Source organism: Aptenodytes forsteri, unplaced genomic scaffold (assembly GCF_000699145.1).
Source record: "Aptenodytes forsteri isolate BGI_AS27 unplaced genomic scaffold, ASM69914v1 Scaffold63, whole genome shotgun sequence".
In the NCBI taxonomy this organism is placed as follows: domain Eukaryota; kingdom Metazoa; phylum Chordata; class Aves; order Sphenisciformes; family Spheniscidae; genus Aptenodytes; species Aptenodytes forsteri.
Window position 1 is genome coordinate 3070031 of NW_008794709.1, and position 19188 is coordinate 3089218.

Consider the following 19188-nt stretch of genomic DNA (forward strand, 5'->3'; position numbering starts at 1 on the left):
TTACAAAACCCACAAGAAATATTAACAAGGAAGCTCCTGTGGTTAAGGCACCCAGAGGAGAGTCAGGAAACCTCGGATCTCTTCCCAATTCTGATCCAGACTTTCTTCAGGAGCTTTCTGATTTCAAGGTGTCTTAGCTTTTATTTATTAAAAAAAGATTATGGTATTTGCCACCTCATGGATTTATTGAGATTAACTGAATTCCTGATTCTAAAAAGTATTGTAAGAAAGTATTACAAAGAACGGTTCTAGCATACACATATGCTTTTACATTATCTTACAAATCTAAGGGCATCAATAGTAAGAAGAGTGGTGGAAAACAAAACAAATTTTTCTGTCCGACAAAGCAATTAATCTGTATAATCAGAACAGCCTCTCGATTGTGCAATCCACAAGACATTCCCTTTAATAATGAAGTGTTAAAGTCTAAAGAACGTGTACATGTGCTCATCTCCTGTATGTCGGGCTAGCTGAGGCAGTAATTTTGAAACATTAATAGGTCCATATTGCAAGGAAAAGACTGTCTCTTCTGAGATACAATGTTGAAAAATGTGTAACTCATTCTTTAAGATTTTCAGCCAACATGTGATTTTTTTTTCTTCCCTGTTAGTGCTGAAGTTGCGGTAGTATATTAGCTTTTATCCTTCAGTTGTCTGGTTCTCATTCGTAATATTTCTAGCTAATATTAGTTTTTGTCCTACAATGCCACAACAGTTTCTTTACATCCTTTACACCCCAGCTGTGCAGGCACCTTCATCACTTTAGGACATTGCCTGTTTCTCTCCAGCTCTGTGATTCGGTCAAGCATCTTGGCACAAGACTTTCTCACTGCTTACTCCTTCTAAACTCTTTAACGCATTTAAGTGGCCTTGAACACGATCACTTCTACTGCACAGCTGGGCCTACAGCAAATCCCCAGAATCAACCAGCCTGAAACTTCTGAGCCTGAAATTTGACTGCCAGTGTTGTTGCATCAGGCCCAATCTTCTGTATTGCAGACAGTTTGGCTCGGGGAAAAAATTATGGGCATAGTTGTTTACACAAAGTCCCTTTTTTCATTCTGTCCTATCTGATCCTATTTATACATCTGAAGAAAAAATTTTGAAAGTGTTTCAGCCTTTGCTGCTGATTAATTATCAACCCCTTTCAGCTGAATTTTCCCTTCCTTTCTCTTTTCTGCTCTCCTAAAAAAAAAATTAATAATAATTAAAAAATGCCCAAAACTATGACTGTCAGATATTAAGCCTTTCTGACCAAATGGAGAAACTCAATGTACCCTAGGTCAGTTATTATACATGCACATTTAGTTCATGTTATTGCCACCTAAATGTACAGGTTACCCATGATGGTACGCCATGTTTAAAAGTGACCATGGGTAGACTGAAACACCCTTGTATTTTCCTTAATGACTTGCCTGTCGGTAGGGAACAGGTGTTTTAGAATGTACTTTGGACAGAAAGTGAAATTTTAAGAGGAAAATTTAAATTATCTGAGTTCCTTAGAAATGCATAAAATTATCCATTGCTTATCAATTATACACACATACATACCCTCTCCCACAGAAGAGGCTGGATCAGGCATCTACATTATTTGGTGTAATTATGTCAGTTGTAAAATAAAATGCAATTGATACGGAGTATTTCTGGGTTTATTTGCCATATGTGGCGCACAACAACAAATGGTAGGTTACCTCTGAATTTTTATTTCAAGTATGTTACACACGTTTATATGTAAAAATTGATTATAAAAAAACAAATGTGGCATTAATTTGCCATGCTCTAAGTAAATTGCATATCCCTTGTAACCATTCTTCTGGTCAGGAGCCCCTTGGATTCCATCAATGGAGACATCTACCCTGCTCACAGAGGCACTACTGAGTGATATGCAGTGCTTTCCTCCCACCAGCGCTTCAAAATTAGTCAAAGGATTGATAAGAAAGAGCATCCTTGTCACAGCCTGGAATTCCAAACTGCATTAAAAATCCTAATGTTGCAGTTTAACTCTTGAAGGATTTTTTTTTTTTTTTTTGTAAGATTGTGTTCTTAAGTGCTTGCAAATTCTTATGTTTTGGCTCAAATTCTCATGTTGTGGCGTAAACACCCACGGTCACCCTAGACTCCTCTTGCTTCACCTTCTGCACCAGCAGCCCGATAAGGGAGGATCCTTGATTTCAGACTCCAGAATCTCTCTTGCTTTCTTTGGTCCAAGAGGACAAGCCTTCTCTCCCTTATATTGTGTGCCTGAGTTCAGTTTTTCTCATGTCCTTGTTTCACATATACTACACGCTGTCAGCACCAAAAGCAGGTGCTCATATGCCCCATCTTCCATTCCTATATCTCACAGCTGACTTAATACATCCCAAAGATATGGACGGTTGGTTTCTTCCAAGCCATAGCTTTGGTCATTACTTGTGTAACTTGACTGACATGGGTGTCGCATACATTTGGCTTCATGTTTTATAAACCACAAAATAAGTCATCTTTACGTGTCCTTAATATCACAGGCTGCTTCATTCTTACTTTCGTTGCTTTAAGGTTGTCTCGTTGAAACTTTCTATGGATTGACCTATGGATTCCTATGGAGATGCCTCTGGGAAATAACTGACAGACCTGTTATGCAAATGCATCCCTAGTTCTCTTGCAGAGATAGAAAGTTCCTCTCGGTCCAGAAAGATTGCCAGAATATTTCCTCCCTTCCTACGTTTCAGCCCGTCTGTCACTCTCAGATTTAAAAACTAATGCTGATTTGATTCACCCAGGAAAAGAGCATGAAGTTACCTCTTCAGCTTACTTGAACATCACATGGCAAGTTACATCCCATTTGCAGTAAAGGAACTCCATCCAGAATCAGGCTCAGAGCACAGAGCAGAGACAGCCCTGCACACTTATCTTTCCATACTGCAGCACCTGCTGTGTTTGCTTTTGAAAGATGAGAGCTATTAGTTCAGTGAAGAGCTTAATCCCCCGGCTTCGCGCTGCCGGCACCTCCCTATAACCGGTCCTTCGTATCACAGGCATGTTCTTGCTCAGAACAAGAGCGCTGCACAGCAGAGTGAAATAAAGTTGATGCCAACTTCATAACAGCATCTTAACGCCGTTGTGTAGCTGTAACAGTATTTCTTAGCCGCCTAACTCCCAATAGTTTCTGTAGTGCATAACAGTGCTTTTTGAAGGCTTGTCCAGCGCCAGCAGATCACTGACAGGTTGCCTGTACTTTCAGGCTGTTCTGAAGAGGCCATATAGTAACGTTTATTTCCTCTCCGTACCACTCGGCCATCCAGCTTGTGTCATGTTTACTGATGAGCCCACAGTGCCATGAACGTCACCTTAGACAGAACTCGAAGCATGCTCATTTTTGCAAGTGCTGTCGCTGCTTAAATCCTGGAAAGTTGTCATTTCATGTACGTTGATGAGGGTGAGCATGTGTTTCATATCTGGTCTGTTTTTTTGATAATTGGGAGACATACTCTCTTTTCTTAGACATGTCTAAAAGAGAAAACAGAAAGGAAAGCTTAAAACTGAGAATTCCTATGAAAGGCAATTTGTTTTTAAAGTTTGAAAGTTTTGTTTTTTCTCCTTGCCTAACCATAGCTCATTACACCTTTTCCATTTGTTTGTCACCAGAAGCACCCAGTACAAAGAAAAGCTGCTGTTTCTTGCTCAATGAAGGAGTTTTATAGGACAAAAGCCTTAGTCACAAAAGGAAATTTATATTTAATACAGGTTTTCATATGAACAGGCCTTGCGTCAAGCTCTTGCAAGTGTGTTTCCACCTGCCTCCAATGCAGACCAGTGCCTGAAATATTTTCATCAAGTTGTCAAAGTAAAGCCCCAGTCCTGCCGACCAGTCTTTAAACTTAATGTCACTGTTGAGTTTAGTGGAGATAAGGCACAATCTCCACTAAAGGAGAGGAAAAGAACTTAACAGGCATTTTAAATAATGAAGCTCACTTGTGAGATCAGGGCAATATTAAATTTTGATGAAAGCTAGGTTGATACCTGAGACTGGACCAAGAGTAAGATACACTTAGTTCCACCAAAGTGGTTATCTTCACTACACGGCTCTGGTTTTTTTTAACTGCACCGCTAAAACTGGGACTTTTTTTTACATATGGGAAGGAGACATTTCTGTAGAGATCTGAAATTCTTTCAGGACACTGAGCAGAACAGGGGCATCTGTCTCTTCTGAGTGATATCCTTGCTTTCATACTTTCATCCTAACAAATTCCTACAAGATTTATCTTGTCAAACTTTAGTCTGAATGGCACAAATTACTGGCAGGATTGTCAATCTAAAAAAGAGACAGGCATAAATTTAATTGCTCCCTGAAGATACATGAAAAGCTACATTTAGCTGCAGCTAATTAGATATTCTCCAATCAACAGTTATGATTCATCTGCTGAGGAGCCAAACAAGATGGCAAATATGAAATAGACAGCAAAAGTTAAATCTGAGCTCCTAAAATGCTGGGGTTGGTTTTGTTTTGTTTTTAATTAGAAATGCAGCCGGTGTTGCACTGTACCAAGACCCAAGGCTCATGCTTCCTTTAAGCCAGGAGGCGCAGACCTCCTGGTTTTTCTGCACGAGGGGGTGACTTCACTGCTACCGCAGACAAAACGTAGTTTTGCTTCTCTGAACTGAGCTTCCCAAATACTTCCTCTCCCCACCTTTTCCAGAACTACCTGCCAGCATTAAGGGTATGGATAACAACCCAAGGAGGTTCTTTTCCAAGGATCTTAAAATGTCTGTCTACCAAGAAAGACAGAGCTTCACGAAAATGCCCATCTGAAATGGGGTTGTCACCAATTTACAGGTATGGAAACTGAGGCAAAAAATAGGTGTACTTGAATGTGTCCATCATGCCACCACACAAAGCAATGCCATAAGTGGGGAAGGGATCCCAGGGGCCTGTGCCTCCACCTCGCACAAATGCTGTTCCCAAGTACCAAACCAGAAAAGCTGTTGATGTGCCCTTAAACTGAAGAGTAGCTTGCACTAAGAGTAACTTGAAGCAGAAATGGGCAGCGGGGTGCAGGAAAATAATTGTCTGGTTTGAGTTAGATCAGGGTGCAGTGAAATGTTTTATCTCTTTGGGACTCCATCCTGTGTTCCTCGTGCACCTGAGTTTCCTCTGGCTTTGAAAATACTGTGTGAATATTTGAAGGATTTGATCATAAATTAAGTATGAACACCAACTTCTGACCGGCTGTGTTAAGGCGGTGCTAGCAGAGAAAATGAGCGGGGGGTTTTTTGTTGGTTTGGGTTGGTTTGTTTATGAGAAAGGGAATTACTTACACAGGTAAAAAAGATGAGCAGCAAGTAAAAAATCCCAAGGCAAGTCAGCATGAAAAGCTCAGCTTTGTATTTTCTTAATTTTTCATCTTCTATGCCAGGGCAACCTAAAATGCAAAGCAAGGTGTTACATTGTTCTGGTGTTTGTAAAATATTTTTAAACTGTTACCTTCATGAAGTGCCACAGGGAGCATGGGACAGTCAAGAGTCTCTTCTGTACCTGTTACTTTTAATGTGACTGTGCCGCTCAGATTACGTTCTCCACTCTGTTCCCCCAAAGTGCACTTATATGTCCCGCTGTTTTGGCTGGTCACGTTTTTGATCCTCAGTGAAAAGAAGGTGTCGTTGGAGAATTCCAGGGACCCCCCAAGTTCTTTTGGATAATGAGATTCCACATCAAGGACTTTCCATGCTATTTCTTCTCCAGCTCCAGCCATCTGGAAAACACAAATATATTTCTCGTCTTGGGCAACAGTGTCATCCTGAGTTTTAGGGGAAAGAGAGTTTTAAAGCTGGCTTATGGCTGAAAATGCAGAGGCTGAAGAGAGGCGGGGGGGGGGATACCTCAAAAACGTCTAATGAGTTCATGCTCACAATCAAAAAGTATTTGTGTTTTTGTTTAAATAGACACTATATTTATAAATAGATACTATAGAGCTATTCTGTAATAGTTTCTTAATCTGCCTCACCTGGACACAATCCCGGTGGAGATGTAACATGATAAAAGGCAGTGGTAGAGTTTGCCCTCAAAGTGTCTACGCAGAGGCCCCAGAAGAGTTCAAACAGAGAGAGGCAGTCCACGGGGATGGAGCTGAGGCAGCAAGAGGCAGCCCTACCCAGCTGCTTAGCGGTGGCTCTGGAGGCCCGAGGTCCCCAGGAGAGCGTGGCAGAAGGCAGGTAGGCTCCACCACTGCCTGCGCTCGCCCTGCCAGCACACTTTCTGCTGTGTGGTGGTGGGAATTAAACCTGCCTACCCGGCAGACACGCCGCAGCACACCAGCTCTGCCAGCACGGGCTGGCATCCTCCCAGCGACCCCACAGCCCAGAGCTCCCTGTGGGAATGCAGCCCTGGAAACTGTGCTTCCCTGTGCCAGTTTCTGCGCAGCTGACCCCAGAAACCACGGTGCCTCTCTGGAGAAATGGGGGTTTCCTCCCCTCCCCTCCCTTCCCCTCCCCTCCCCTCTTTATTGGAACCAAAGAACAAAAAATTGCTTCAACTCCTTCAGATTTGGTTGCGTGAAGGTCACAAGCAGGTTCTGGTGCACTTGGGGAGCATTTGTATCTTGAATTTCTTAATTGTAACCAGAAAAGCTACATTCCTTGGCATTGCTGAGAGGCTGCTGGAGGAATGAAGTGTATTCCCAGAACAGTTTGTACTGCAGGGCAATAGGATGCACTGAAAATGGCAATTGGTTGGGAACCACAAAGAAAAGAGAAATCACTAACTTGATTTGAAAGATGGGAGAAGGGTTTGAGTTAGCCCGTGTCCTTTCTTATTCATCGACATTGCTCCCTGGGATCTGAGGCAGCATGCCCTCCATGAAGGTTTCCAGAGTAATTAATTCAGTCTTTCTGTGGACCAGCAGAGCCAGAGCCACCTCATACAGTCCAAGGCTCAGCTTTTCAGCCAAACCTATAACTGATGTAAGCCAAGGCTTTTTTATTATTATTATTTTATTTTAATAGACACATTTTTGGGTTGCATGTTGGTGCTTACTTTCTATCAGTATAGCTACTGCACCAGGGTATAACAGTTACACTGTAAGTTATTAAAATTAACACAATTTTCTCATACTGAGGCTAGGAATATCTGTTTTCCCTTTCATGTATTTGCATGAGGAAAGCGTACTCGGGAGTCTGGAGAGAAATATGGGCCTGATGCTCCATTATACTTTGCTACTTTTGCAGCCCTAAAATGGTGTAAAACAAGCTGCAAGTTGGGGAACTTTTCAGGAACTAGGGAATCGGACTAAAGGACAAGATTTTCATAACTGTAAAGATCCTTTCTCAGAAAGGTTTGGGGTTTTTTTAGTGCATCAACCAAAACACAGAGCAGTAATTCCCTGGGGCTTTCCACACTTTACCCAGCAAGAGGGAAGAAAGTACCTTCTTCCTCTTAATCCCCAGTAAATTTACCCCAGCTTCTCTTTCTTATTACGCTCGGGCCCAAGCAGCTATGAGACAAGCAGTATCTATGGTGGTTTTCAGGCTGTAGGGGCTTCACTGTGCCACAGGGATTTAGATATTTTCGGGCCCTGCACATCGTCAGAGATGTGGCCAGAGGAATTCCAATACCCAGGCTGGGCTCAGCTCTGGTTACAAGTGGGTCAATAGCAGTTAAGTGGAGAGAGTTGACCTCCCTCAGATCTAATTTTTGCCACTCTTCCTTCCCTTACCACCCCCTTCCGCAGTGAAATTTAAAACTGCCCACAGGGCAATAAAAAGAACCAGCCTGGCTGCCCTTCGCATTGCCCTAAAATGCAGATAGGAGCTCTGAGCTACACACAGAAAATTAGGGTGGGGTTTTTTTCCTTTTTTTTTTAATTCACTGGTTGCATAAATAATTGCTGTCTTGGGTGGTAAATGGTGCTGTGATTCTTGTGGCTGAGACCTGGGAATCAGCAAACACTTTGATCTTTCTGTATGCAATTGTAATCACCACTGCTAATATAAGGGAGAAGTCAGTTGAGTCCATGTATCCTATGCCTGACCACGCGCTTATTCCCAGTGAGATTTTTGGTAAATGATTTAACTTCCCTATTTTATGGGGACACTGAGAGATAGGATTGATTACTGCCTCCAAAGCTTTTCGAGGTGCTCAGTGGCTGTCACAAGTGCAGTGATGGTGACCCTGGAGACAAGCAAGTCAGAACTTTGCCTTGTACAGACCTGTTCTGCGTAAGGCAAAGCACTGTCCATGAAGCTGCACAAACAGCCTTTCCCCAAAACAGAAGAAAAAGTTACTTTGTGGTCTGATCTGGCTCCCTCCCTTGGGGAGAAACCAGTCGCGATCTCGATGGGGGTTTTGCAAATCTTTGCAAAAGGTTTAAGCAAACCTTTGCGTTTGAGGAGGAGGAGGAATGGTTCCTATGTGTGGGTTTTTGCACGCCTCTCTTTCTCCATTAAATCCCCCCTTAACTGAAGAGCAAAGGCAGGCAAGGCGGGCCGTGGTGGTGTTGGTGTGCCCAGCAGCCTCCCTGCATTTTTTAGGCTACAGAGACATCTGGTGGCATTTTTCCAGCCTCTACACGCAGCGCATCCATCCCTACTCAGCGGTCACAGCAACCCTTTCTCTGATGCCTGAACCAAGCCTTTTTCCACCGCAATCTTATGTCCTATTATCTTACGAAAAAAACATCGACCTCTCCCTTTCCAAATTCTCTAAGTAGCGAGGAAACATCTGAGGAAATTTGCAGAGTGTTTCCCCATATCCCAGCTGTGTAAAAGGAAGACCATGAGATGTTCAGTAAGGTCATCATTCTGCCTCTTACTCTGTTCAAGCTAACCTTCTTTCCCCCCCAAACCTAATTAAAATTACGAAAATGCCACTTTGTTTGCCACCTCCTGTGAATTACTTGGCAGACTCTCACTAGACAGATCATTTCGCAGCTCAAGCTCCTATGATAATCCAGTGCTAATTCATGCCAAATCTCCTCCAGGTGATACCACAGCCCAAGGTAAATGCTAGGGGGTTTACCTAATTAATTCCACACAAGCTTAGAGGGATCGAAGTGAGCGCTGTCAGTGGCAGCAATCCACTTGTGTAGGGACCATCCTCTTCTTTAATCAGTGACAAAATATTTTCCGCCCGCGTTTCATTTGCGTTTCATTTCCCTTCCCTTCCACCTCGCTGGCGAGCAAGCTGCAGCACACCAGCTCCCCCTGCTCCCCACCTCCAAAGGGAGGAGAAAAGGGAGGTGGTCTTTTCCTGCTCCCATGTTTGCTGTTAATGGCTTTACCAAAATTCAAAAGGCAAGTCATGACTCATGCGGGGACCGGTAGAAATGCTACTGAATCTATTTGCATAAAAAGGGTCTCGTTGCCATGCTGGCTGCTGGGGGTTACTGAAGCAAGAATTTTGCTGGGAAACAGGGACCTGCAGGCTGGCAGCATCATTCCGCCTATTTGCATAAAACTACCCATTAAGAAAATTAAACAACAAAAGAAATGTGAGTTTACGTTTATTGTCACATATACATTGGCCAGCAGCAATGTCTGTGACAGGCTTTTTCAGAAATCATCTGGGGGGCTAAGTCTGTTGTTTTCCATCACCTCCATAGCAATGAGAGGAAACGCTACCCCCAGGGGCTGATGCTGTCCACCACCTTCATTAATGACCTGGACACTGGGACAGAGCACGTGCTCAGCAAGTTTGCAGATGGTACAAAGCTGGGAGCAGTGGCTTATATGCCAGAGGGTCATGCTGCCATCCAGAGGGACCTCGACAGGCTGGAGAAATGGGCTGACAGGAACCTCATGAGGTTCAGCAAATGGAAATGCCAAGCCCTGCCCCTGGGTAGGAATAGCCCCATGCACCAGGACAGGCTGGGGCTGACCAGCTGGAAAGCAGCTTTGCAGAAAAGGCCCTGAGGGTCCTGGTGGACGCCAAGTTGACCATGAGCCAGCGATGAGCCCTTGTGGCAAGGAAGGCCAACAGCCTCCTGGGCTGCACTCGGCAGAACGTTTCCAGCAGGTGGAGGGAGGCGATCCTTCCCCTCTGCTCAGCCCTGGTGAGACACAGCTGGAGTGCTGGGTCCAGCGCTGGGCTCCCCAGTACAAGCGAGACATGGACATACTGGAGAGAGTCAGCAAAGGGCCACAAAGATGATGAATGGCTGTGAACGTCTGACATATGAGGGGAGGCTGGGAGAGCTGGGACTGTTCAGCCTGGAGGAGACCAGGCTCAGGGGCATCTTACCAATATGTACCTGATTGCCAGGGGGATAAAGAAGCTGAAGCCAGACTCTTCTCAGTGGCCTCCAGAGACAAGACAAGAGGCAATGGGCACAAACTGAAATTCAGTAAATTCCATTTAAACATAAGAAAAACCTTTTTTTACTTTGGGGGTGGTTGAACACTGGAATGGGCTGCCCAGAGAGGGTGGGGAGTCTCCATCCTTGGAGATATGCAAAACCCGACTGGACACAGCCCTGAGCAACCAGCTCTAGTTGCCTTATTTTAGTGAGTTTAATTGAAAGTTATTCTAGTTCCCAAAAGCTTGGAAACACTTGGTCTAAAGAGGTTGCGATTTTCCTACATGTATTTTCTAGTCAATTGACTGATTCCTGTTAAGTTTCTCCTAGCCCAGAGCTTTTTGGTAAGAATAGTGGTGGTGATACAGTGGATATTAAAATGGGATAGGTTTGATTGAAAATACTGCTGAGCTGATACATTTCTGTTCTCTGACTGGATAAATTACGAGAAATAGGTAGAATAATTAGGCCTCCAAAATTTAAGCGTTCTTCAGCTAATCTTTCTTTTTCAGAGAACTAAAAACAAGGTGGAAGAAGGAGGAGGAACACTTTTCTTGGTCCTAGTTGGCTGCGTTTTAGCTGCAGTTTTGAAAACTGCTACAGCATTACATGATAGTACCACTAAACAAAGGCAATTCACGCATGCTGTAGTATTTACACCCAACTAATCAATTAAAACTTAATTTTATCATGTACACGTGAGAGCAAGCAGTTGTTAAGTTAACTCGTGTTCTCTGCTCTCATTAAATACCTTTTCTCATCGAACTTTTCCCAGACCAAGGTGGTATGTTGGCTCCCAGGTAAATCAAAGCGCCAATATAATCCACTTTTCCCATAAAAGCAATTTTTTATTTCAAACAAAATGGTTCAGGTCCAAAACTGATGTCAGTTTAAAGGTGGAATATATTAACATTAATTTATTTTCTTCTGAGGGTGGGATGATTGTAAAAATGGTTTTGTTTAAAATTATACCAGGGATAATGGCCAAGTTGAAATTTCTGACTGCTAAAGATATCTAAAAACTATATACAGCCAGAAGGAATTTATTTTCTGAATCAAAATTATCTAGAATTCTGGCAATGCCCGATAGCCACCATATAATGAATCACAACTGAGCTGAAGCTGCTTAATAGGTGTATTTTTCAGCACAAAAGCACTTTCACATTTGATTAGTGCTGAAGGTGCATCCATATGGTTCCTATACAGTGTCATGTAGAGATACCGATATTAAATTTGAAAAAACCAGACATAAATTGTGGGCACATGTGAGTGAACTCTGACTGTGCTTTAGAGGGGAAACAAAAATGAAGAAAAGAAAAACCAAAACCCAACCCCAAAACAACAGCAAAGGAACTGCATGTGACACATGAGCCAGCTGGAAAAGCCCTCTGACTCAGTCACACAGCCTCTATTGTTGGGGTTTTTTTAAGCTAAGGCCATCCAGCGCTAGCTCATGTCAGGCAAAAGAATTGTTTTGGTCATGAAATCATTTCCACTGCTCCCTTCCTGTCTAAATCATCAATGTGTTGGAGCTACTTGGAGATGAATAGATGTCTGAAGAGCATTTGACTGCATTTCTTCAGGTATGTTAGAAATTAGACTGAAGTAATTTAGCAACAATTTGCCTATGTTAATAGATAATAGCTATGCATATTTAGCAAAAGTAATTTCCTTTGAAGGAAGGTGTGATTAATATTAAACGTCTATAAGGTTTACTCTTATTTTGTAATATGACTTCCCCCTCTGATTCTGCCACAATTTTATATTTTTCAGGGAAGTGTTATAAAGTTAACAGACTTCTCTCCACTGAAGTACAGCCTTCTTTCCTCTTCCTCAAGATTTGTTTTAGGTTAAGACTTTTCTGGCTATTACATGAACAAAATAGCGAAATATCCATTGGGACTTCATTTGTGTGTGTTTAAACTTGGTTTTCAAACTGGATATAAAGTGATAATTATGAGGTTTTATGAAGTGGTTCTCATTTTCAATGTACTACACAAAGAGAAACTGTTCAGTTTTCAATAGCCCTACGAGGCAGAAAGGTAAGTAAAGTTTCATTACCCAGATTCTTGTTTCGTAGGTGGGCCATAGAAATTCAAACCAGTATTTCCATACACAATTCCCAGTGCCTGGATGCTTATGCAAAAATAACCTAGTTTTCAGTTCTCAGTTGACAAACTTCCACACTGCTCATACATGGTTTTATGGCATGTAGGTTGCCCAGCACTCCTAAAAATGGACCTCCTTTAAAGGGTACCATCATTATGAAAACTTCTCCCTAATTTTCTCATGGCCACATAGTGAATGGGATGAGAGCTGCACCAGGCTGGAAGAGGACTTGGTGCTCTACCTTCTCCCCGGTGTGCTAGGCCTGCCTACTTCAAGTATTTCTAGGTAAAAATCATTTTGTCCGAGCTGACTGAGTGTGGTCCTGATTCTGCACAGAACTACTTACATGCGTGACTTCATGCATGCAAATAACCTAATTAGCTCCAAGGATACTGGGTGCACAACAGGTTAAACATGTGCACACCTTTTTGCAGTACGAGACATTAGCAGAAGTGAAGGAACTGTTGAATGCAATCCTTCCTTTTTACATCCAGTTGGATTTTGACACCAGAATACTAACTCCTTTAAATAATTATTTCTCCATACAGAACTGAAAAAGCAAGTACTTTTAAATAGCATCCTTGGGGTTTTTTTTTTTTGAGCAGATTGTAACAAACTATTTAAAAGTAAAAAGCAAGCTTTTAAATAGCATCCTTGGGGTTTTTTTTTTTTTGAGCAGATTGTAACAAACTATTTAAAAGTACCCCTTAATTGGTCAGAACATGCAGAGATGCCTGTAGGAAGGAGGGGGTTTTTCGCCAAGCGTTCACCCTGCACAAACAGCTGCATGTGCAGCACCGTAACGTTGTCGCCATCATTTTTTAAAGCAGTAGAAGCAAAGGTTAATTGCTTGCATTTACTGCACAGTTCAAAGTGACCTCATACAAAAGCTATTTAAAAGTACCCCTTAATTGGTCAGAACATGCAGAGATGCCTGTAGGAAGGAGGGGGTTTTTCGCCAAGCGTTCACCCTGCACAAACAGCTGCATGTGCAGCACCGTAACGTTGTCGCCATCATTTTTTAAAGCAGTAGAAGCAAAGGTTAATTGCTTGCATTTACTGCACAGTTCAAAGTGACCTCATACAAAAGATTTAGCCTAACAGCTGCTTGAACTTTACAGTCTGAAATTTCATACCATTTGTTGGAATTACCTTTTAATTAGCCCTTTGGGGATATACGTGGTGTTTATTGATTAATCCTTCAGTAGTTGTTTTTTAAATAACAGATTAATTCTCTGTGTTGGGTAGCCCAGTCGTGCTCTGCCATTCCCCCATCCTCCTTTTGCAGTCTTGGGTGGGTACAGCAGCACGCAGGGAGAGGAGCTTCAAGAGTAGTTGTTTTTTAAATAACAGATTAATTCTCTGTGTTGGGTAGCCCAGTCGTGCTCTGCCATATTCCCCCATTCCTTTTGCAGTCTTGGGTGGGTACAGCAGCACGCGAGGAGAGGAGAGGAGAGGAGAGGAGAGGAGCTTCAAGCTGCTGCCTATTTAGCTAGCCCCACAAGTAGAAGAAGTATTGCTTCTTCAGCACAAAACACTGAGCCTAAATTACTTTTTCCTGCTGGGAGTCAGGCTTTTTAGCTTTGGTGCTGTGCTTTTCCTAATATGGCTGCAACTGTGGCTTGGGCTAGCATCACCAAGAGTGGTGCTAACTGCCTGTCCCCGCTTCCCACCAAGCTGCTGCCTATTTAGCTAGCCCCACAAGTAGAAGAAGTATTGCTTCTTCAGCACAAAACACTGAGCCTAAATTACTTTTTCCTGCTGGGAGTCAGGCTTTTTAGCTTTGGTGCTGTGCTTTTCCTAATATGGCTGCAACTGTGGCTTGGGCTAGCATCACCAAGAGTGGTGCTAACTGCCTGTCCCCGCTTCCCACCACTCTCCCGGCATGAGTAACCAGAAGACCGCAGTACCATGGCTGGTGCCATCAGCCCCTGAGGATGGTGGCAAGAGCTGAAGATAGCTAGATTTTGTTACTTCTTGTAGTTTTGGCAATGCCAGCAGAGAAAAAAAGCATGAGGTCCTGTCATGCTGGGCACTGGAAAAACAGTCTTTTCCTGAGCGAAACAGATGAAGCAGGAAGAGCAAGGAGACCATGAAGGCAGAGGAGATTGGCAGGACAGGGCAGGGGAGGTGCAGTGGCAGTCTGGATTGTAACAGCCTGACTGCTGCAAAGGGAAGCAGCACTGGTAAGGGCTGCCGAGGAAGGGGCACACACAAAAGGCATCATCAAATACCACCCTCCCCTGCATGTGCAGTCATTTTGTGCCCAGGTGGAACTGTAAAGAGCTACGAGACAACACAGAATTGGGTCTACAGGGTTTCCTTACACTCTTTCATCAGGGCAACGGCTTTCGGCTCCTGTTTGCTGCCCGGCCCTCCCAGCTGCCACTGAACTCAGAAGGACATGCTTCTGGAGGATCCCCACACTTCAGCCTGCTGAAATCGCTTTTGGTTTTGTTGACTTCCAGCACTGGTTTGGGGGAGAATTTTCAGGGATTCAGTCAACCTCTCTGTCTGTTCCTCCCCTGCCCCTTATCACTTCGGCTCAACTCCTCCAGGTCCACCAGACTGCATGGTTTGCCTGCAGTGAGCTCCCTGCCCTGCCTAGACTCTGTGGGAAACATGGGGCCTTAAATAATTAGCATGTATCTGTATGGAAAATACATGTCCTTATCCAGCTTTTGAAGCAGAAAGCAAAAGAAGAGTAAGTTGACACCTATCCCAGCTCCCATAGTAATGTTCAACCAAATGCATTATTCTCTCCTCTCTGTCTCCAACCCGCACTCACCTATCCCAGCCTCTATAGTAATGTTCAACCAAATGCATGATTCTCTCCTCTCTGTCTCCAACCCGCACTTAGTTCAGCATTTTGGAAAAAGAAGGAGACTATAGTTGGTGCACTTGCTGATGGGCTGGTAGCCAGATGTTCAAAACAGCTCTTTCAGAGTAAGGTACCTCTGGGTTGCAGTTGTCATCTAGTCAGTAGGCAGATGCTCATTGTTGTACCAGCACTGAAACTCAGATGCATTGCAAGTTTCAACCAGAGAAGCCCTATCTAATAACACAGTTGGTTTACTGTAGGGAATAATTTTAAAACTGTATCTGACCAAACTGCTGGGGAAGCCAAGGCTGTGGCTTTATGTTCTGGCAGAGATAAATTAACAGTCTTCACCCACCAAAAATAGGGTCTTTTCCCTTCCCTTCTACTGCTCTCCCATCACATGGGAAAGTAATTCAACTCTGTAACCCACAAAATCTTTATTTGCAGACTGGTTTTCCACTATTACAACAAGCAACAGCGAGTTGACTTAATAGGCAACCAGAGGACCACCAGGACTGACCCATGGTAAGCAGCAGGAGTGTATGTCTGGGAGTGAGGAATGGGGGAGAACAAAACCTTCCTTTTTTTCCTGTTAATTTGGCTCACGCCCTAAGCTGAAACTATGCACTGATATGCAAATACACGGTGCCATACAGCAAGTCAACAGTCACTTCTTCAACCACTGCCTCTATTTCTATGAGAAATTTCATCTTGGAAGTGTTGAACAGGACTTTCTGCTCATTAGCCGATTGACCCTTGTAGGCCTCCTGCAAATAGGTGGTGAGCAGGGCTCTCCTGCTTTGGAGATGGGAATTCTGAACCAGGGCAGCCAAGATTAGACTTTTACTTCATGGCTGCAAAGAGGTAAGTCAGAATTTCTAGCTCTCCATCAGCCTTCTGCATACCCTGCCCTTATGCCCACCTCCACTAGCCAAATCTTCCTAAAGAATAGCAAGTGCTTGTTTAGTTCCTCTATTTCAAAGAAAAAATCAGCTCCTGTTTGGGGAGAGATTAACCAAGGCACAACATCACTGATGTTGCAAGGTTTAAATACCAGTTTTTGCTCTGAAGAAAAATCCTGGAAAGACTCCTCTTTGGAGTGGTATATGTACGTGGGGCATCACCTGAATTCTGATCCCTGGAAGCCAGCAATAATTAGAGAGAAAAGCAGGTGAAGACCAATTCAGGGATCACGCTCAAATAGTCTGTCTACAATGACATGGAAAATGCCTGTTCTCTGAGATTAGCTCAAATGGCTGCCTTATCTCTGCTGCACTGAGAGGTGGATGCCTCTTCATAAAATAACCCATTTTGTACAAGACAAGCCAATATCAGGTAGGAAAGCAAAGCAGACTGCTCAGGTAACTTAGGCTTTTTTCTTACTTTATACCAAGATGCTGTCTGGTAGATGATTGAGGAGTTCTGAAGAACTTTACAGGGCAGCAGCGCTTCTTCTGCACATCTCACAGCAACATCTGGGACCGCCACAGAAGCCCCACTGATCAAGCACCAAACTGCAAAGCACAGGTACACATTGCCTTTAAAAGAGATTGCCTTGATAATCCTCCCTGTCTTCCCAAAACATATCCCCACAAAATAAATGTGGAAGACCAGAATGAAAAAGGCAAGGCTTCCCACTTACCATTGCACAGGATGATGAGCAGAGCGTAGACTACCGAACACATGGCTTTTGCTGCTTCAAATCACAGAGCAGCAACAGTGTGCCTCTTTGCAGGATGGACTGTGAGACCAGAGTGAAACTGCTACTGCTTCTAGAGTGGTATTTCTGGAGGCAGACTGGGGAATCCCCCAGACGGCTTATCTTGAAGTTCCCCGTCACAGGGAAAATCCCTACGTGTAGGAACCAGTGCTCCTCCCATTAAATCTGTTAGGTCACTCCCATTTCTGCAACTGCCTGCACTGGTAGCACCTCACCCCCCTTTTTTTCTTCTCCCCCCCCCGGGTTGATCTGAATAGAAATAAGGTTGATCGTGGGGCACTGTGAAGGGCATCAAAATCAGCACTGAAAGAATCTCTCTCTTGAGTGACAAAACACAGGGGAAAGGGTTTGTCAGCCTCCCAAAATCCCCTCTCAGCCTTCTCTCTGCAGGTCTAACAGAACAGTGTCTGTGCAAAGGTTGGCCATATAAAGCAACGTTTCTGAAACCACATTTAAGCCCTCAGGTCATAATGCCACGAGGACACTGTGACTTGGGTCTATGGGTTAAGCAGGCATTTACAGCATGGCTGAGCAATACAAACTATGTTTCTGTAGTGTTACACATGTAACTCCCCATGTAGGCACTCATGATGTAGAAGCAGCATCTCTTCTTAGTGTATTTTGTAATTTTCAAGACAAGCAGGGCCAGCTGGAGTGACATAATTCTACCAAATTATATGCTGGACAATTTCCTGATTAAAAAAAATCAAGGCATCTCCCAGAAGAGGAATCATTTGGACATCCCCTCTAGATATCTGAAAAAGAAAAAAAAAGAAAAAAAAAGAAAAAAAAGAAAAAAAAAAAAGCCCTTTCCTTGTGATCTGTAAGGGCTGTTTCCCCCTGGAGAATTTTTGAGGAAGTCTGAGGTTGATCACAGAGGCATTTACAAATCATGAAACTCAGAAAGTTGCTGACATGTTATTTTTGGAAAACAATTCTGGCTGCTGTCTTTAGGCTACTGAGATCACAACGGAGAGAAGCCATTTAGGAGGGGGTTTTTTGAGTTTTGATGGGTGGAGAGTGTATGGTGAGTCCCTTTTGAAAACCAGGTTCCTGGAAGCCACATCAGGCTGGGCACCCTAAAGCCAAATCACCTCTAGAAAGTTTTGTGAGGAGAAGTCAGTTTGACAAGTTCTCAGCATGCAAAAGTCCAACTCAGACGAGTGAATGCCGTGGGTGGGTAACACTTTCAGAAACTCCAATCTGTTCTGTGAGGGAAGTCAGACAGCAGTCTCACCAGGGGCCTCGCTGCTGAAATAGGCTACTTATTTTTAAAGCTTTTTGCTTCTATCTTCATTGGCCGACATAGTAAATATAACAGGCTCTAAGCTTTATTTTTCTCAGTGTTTTCTGGTTTCAAGGACCTCAATCCATTACTTAAAAGATAGGTACAAGTAAAATGTAAATCCCAGTGGATGTCTCTAGAGGGAGAGAAAATCCTGAACTCTCACTTCTTTCTCCTGTGTGAAATAATAGAGTCCTTGAGAAGACAGAAGTGAGGGGGGGGTTGCTGAAGGAAGTCTTGGAGAGAAGAGGGCTCCAGTTAATATATTTCACATCTGTTCTTCACTAAAATGATGGCTCTCCTGCCCCCATGAGTCAGTCACACATCAAGCCCACCTCCAAGAAGGGCACTCAGCTTTCACCCAAGTGCCTCTTTCTGTGAGTCCTGCAGAGCTACGTGTTTACCCTTCATAAACCAGTCAAGAGGCAAAAACCTTCTCTACCTCCCTTTTCATTGTGGGGAAAACCCCAGTGAGCAAACCACAGTAAGCTCCTGCCCCTGCTGTGGGTCAGCCCACAGCAATCTTTCCCAAAACGGCCTGACCAGATGTAGTCTGGAGGGGCTGCGGCATGCCGAAGGCTGAGGTCACAAGTTTGCCCACACAGAAGTGCACTGAAGGTAAGCATAAAGGGTCAGCCTTCAGTTCGATCTGGGAAATGTACATGCCACACACTCTTGCCAAGGTGATGTTAAACAACATTCTTCCTCAGTTAAGTTAAAATACAGGAGTTAGGACTCTTAAAAACACACAGATTTTCCCTCTAGGACAGGCATAGCTTCAAGCAAAACAGCCCTTTTCCTCCAGAAATATTTGCAAGCTCAGCTGCTGTTCCACAGCACAGTATGTGAAGCAAGAGAGCAAGATATGAAAAACAAAAACTGAAACTCCCTTTGCTGGGGGAGAAGAAACCATTTTGCTTCTAAACTTTCCCTGGTTGGGATTTTTTCTTTAGGGAAACTTTGAACCAGGCTGTACTTTCCGTCCTAAC

General features: G+C 43.6%; 1 protein-coding gene across 1 annotated transcript; it reads right to left on the reverse strand.

Annotated features, from left to right (window-relative positions):
- Positions 1-3326: 3326 nt before the first annotated feature.
- Positions 3327-18770, reverse strand: CD83 (CD83 molecule). Its single transcript, XM_019470602.1, has 6 exons — positions 18743-18770; positions 16837-16887; positions 16578-16708; positions 5512-5728; positions 5295-5398; positions 3327-3485 (listed from the first exon to the last, which is right to left on the reverse strand). Exons 1-6 carry the CDS (start codon positions 18768-18770, stop codon positions 3327-3329), a joined length of 690 nt encoding a protein of 229 aa, XP_019326147.1.
- Positions 18771-19188: the final 418 nt, after the last annotated feature.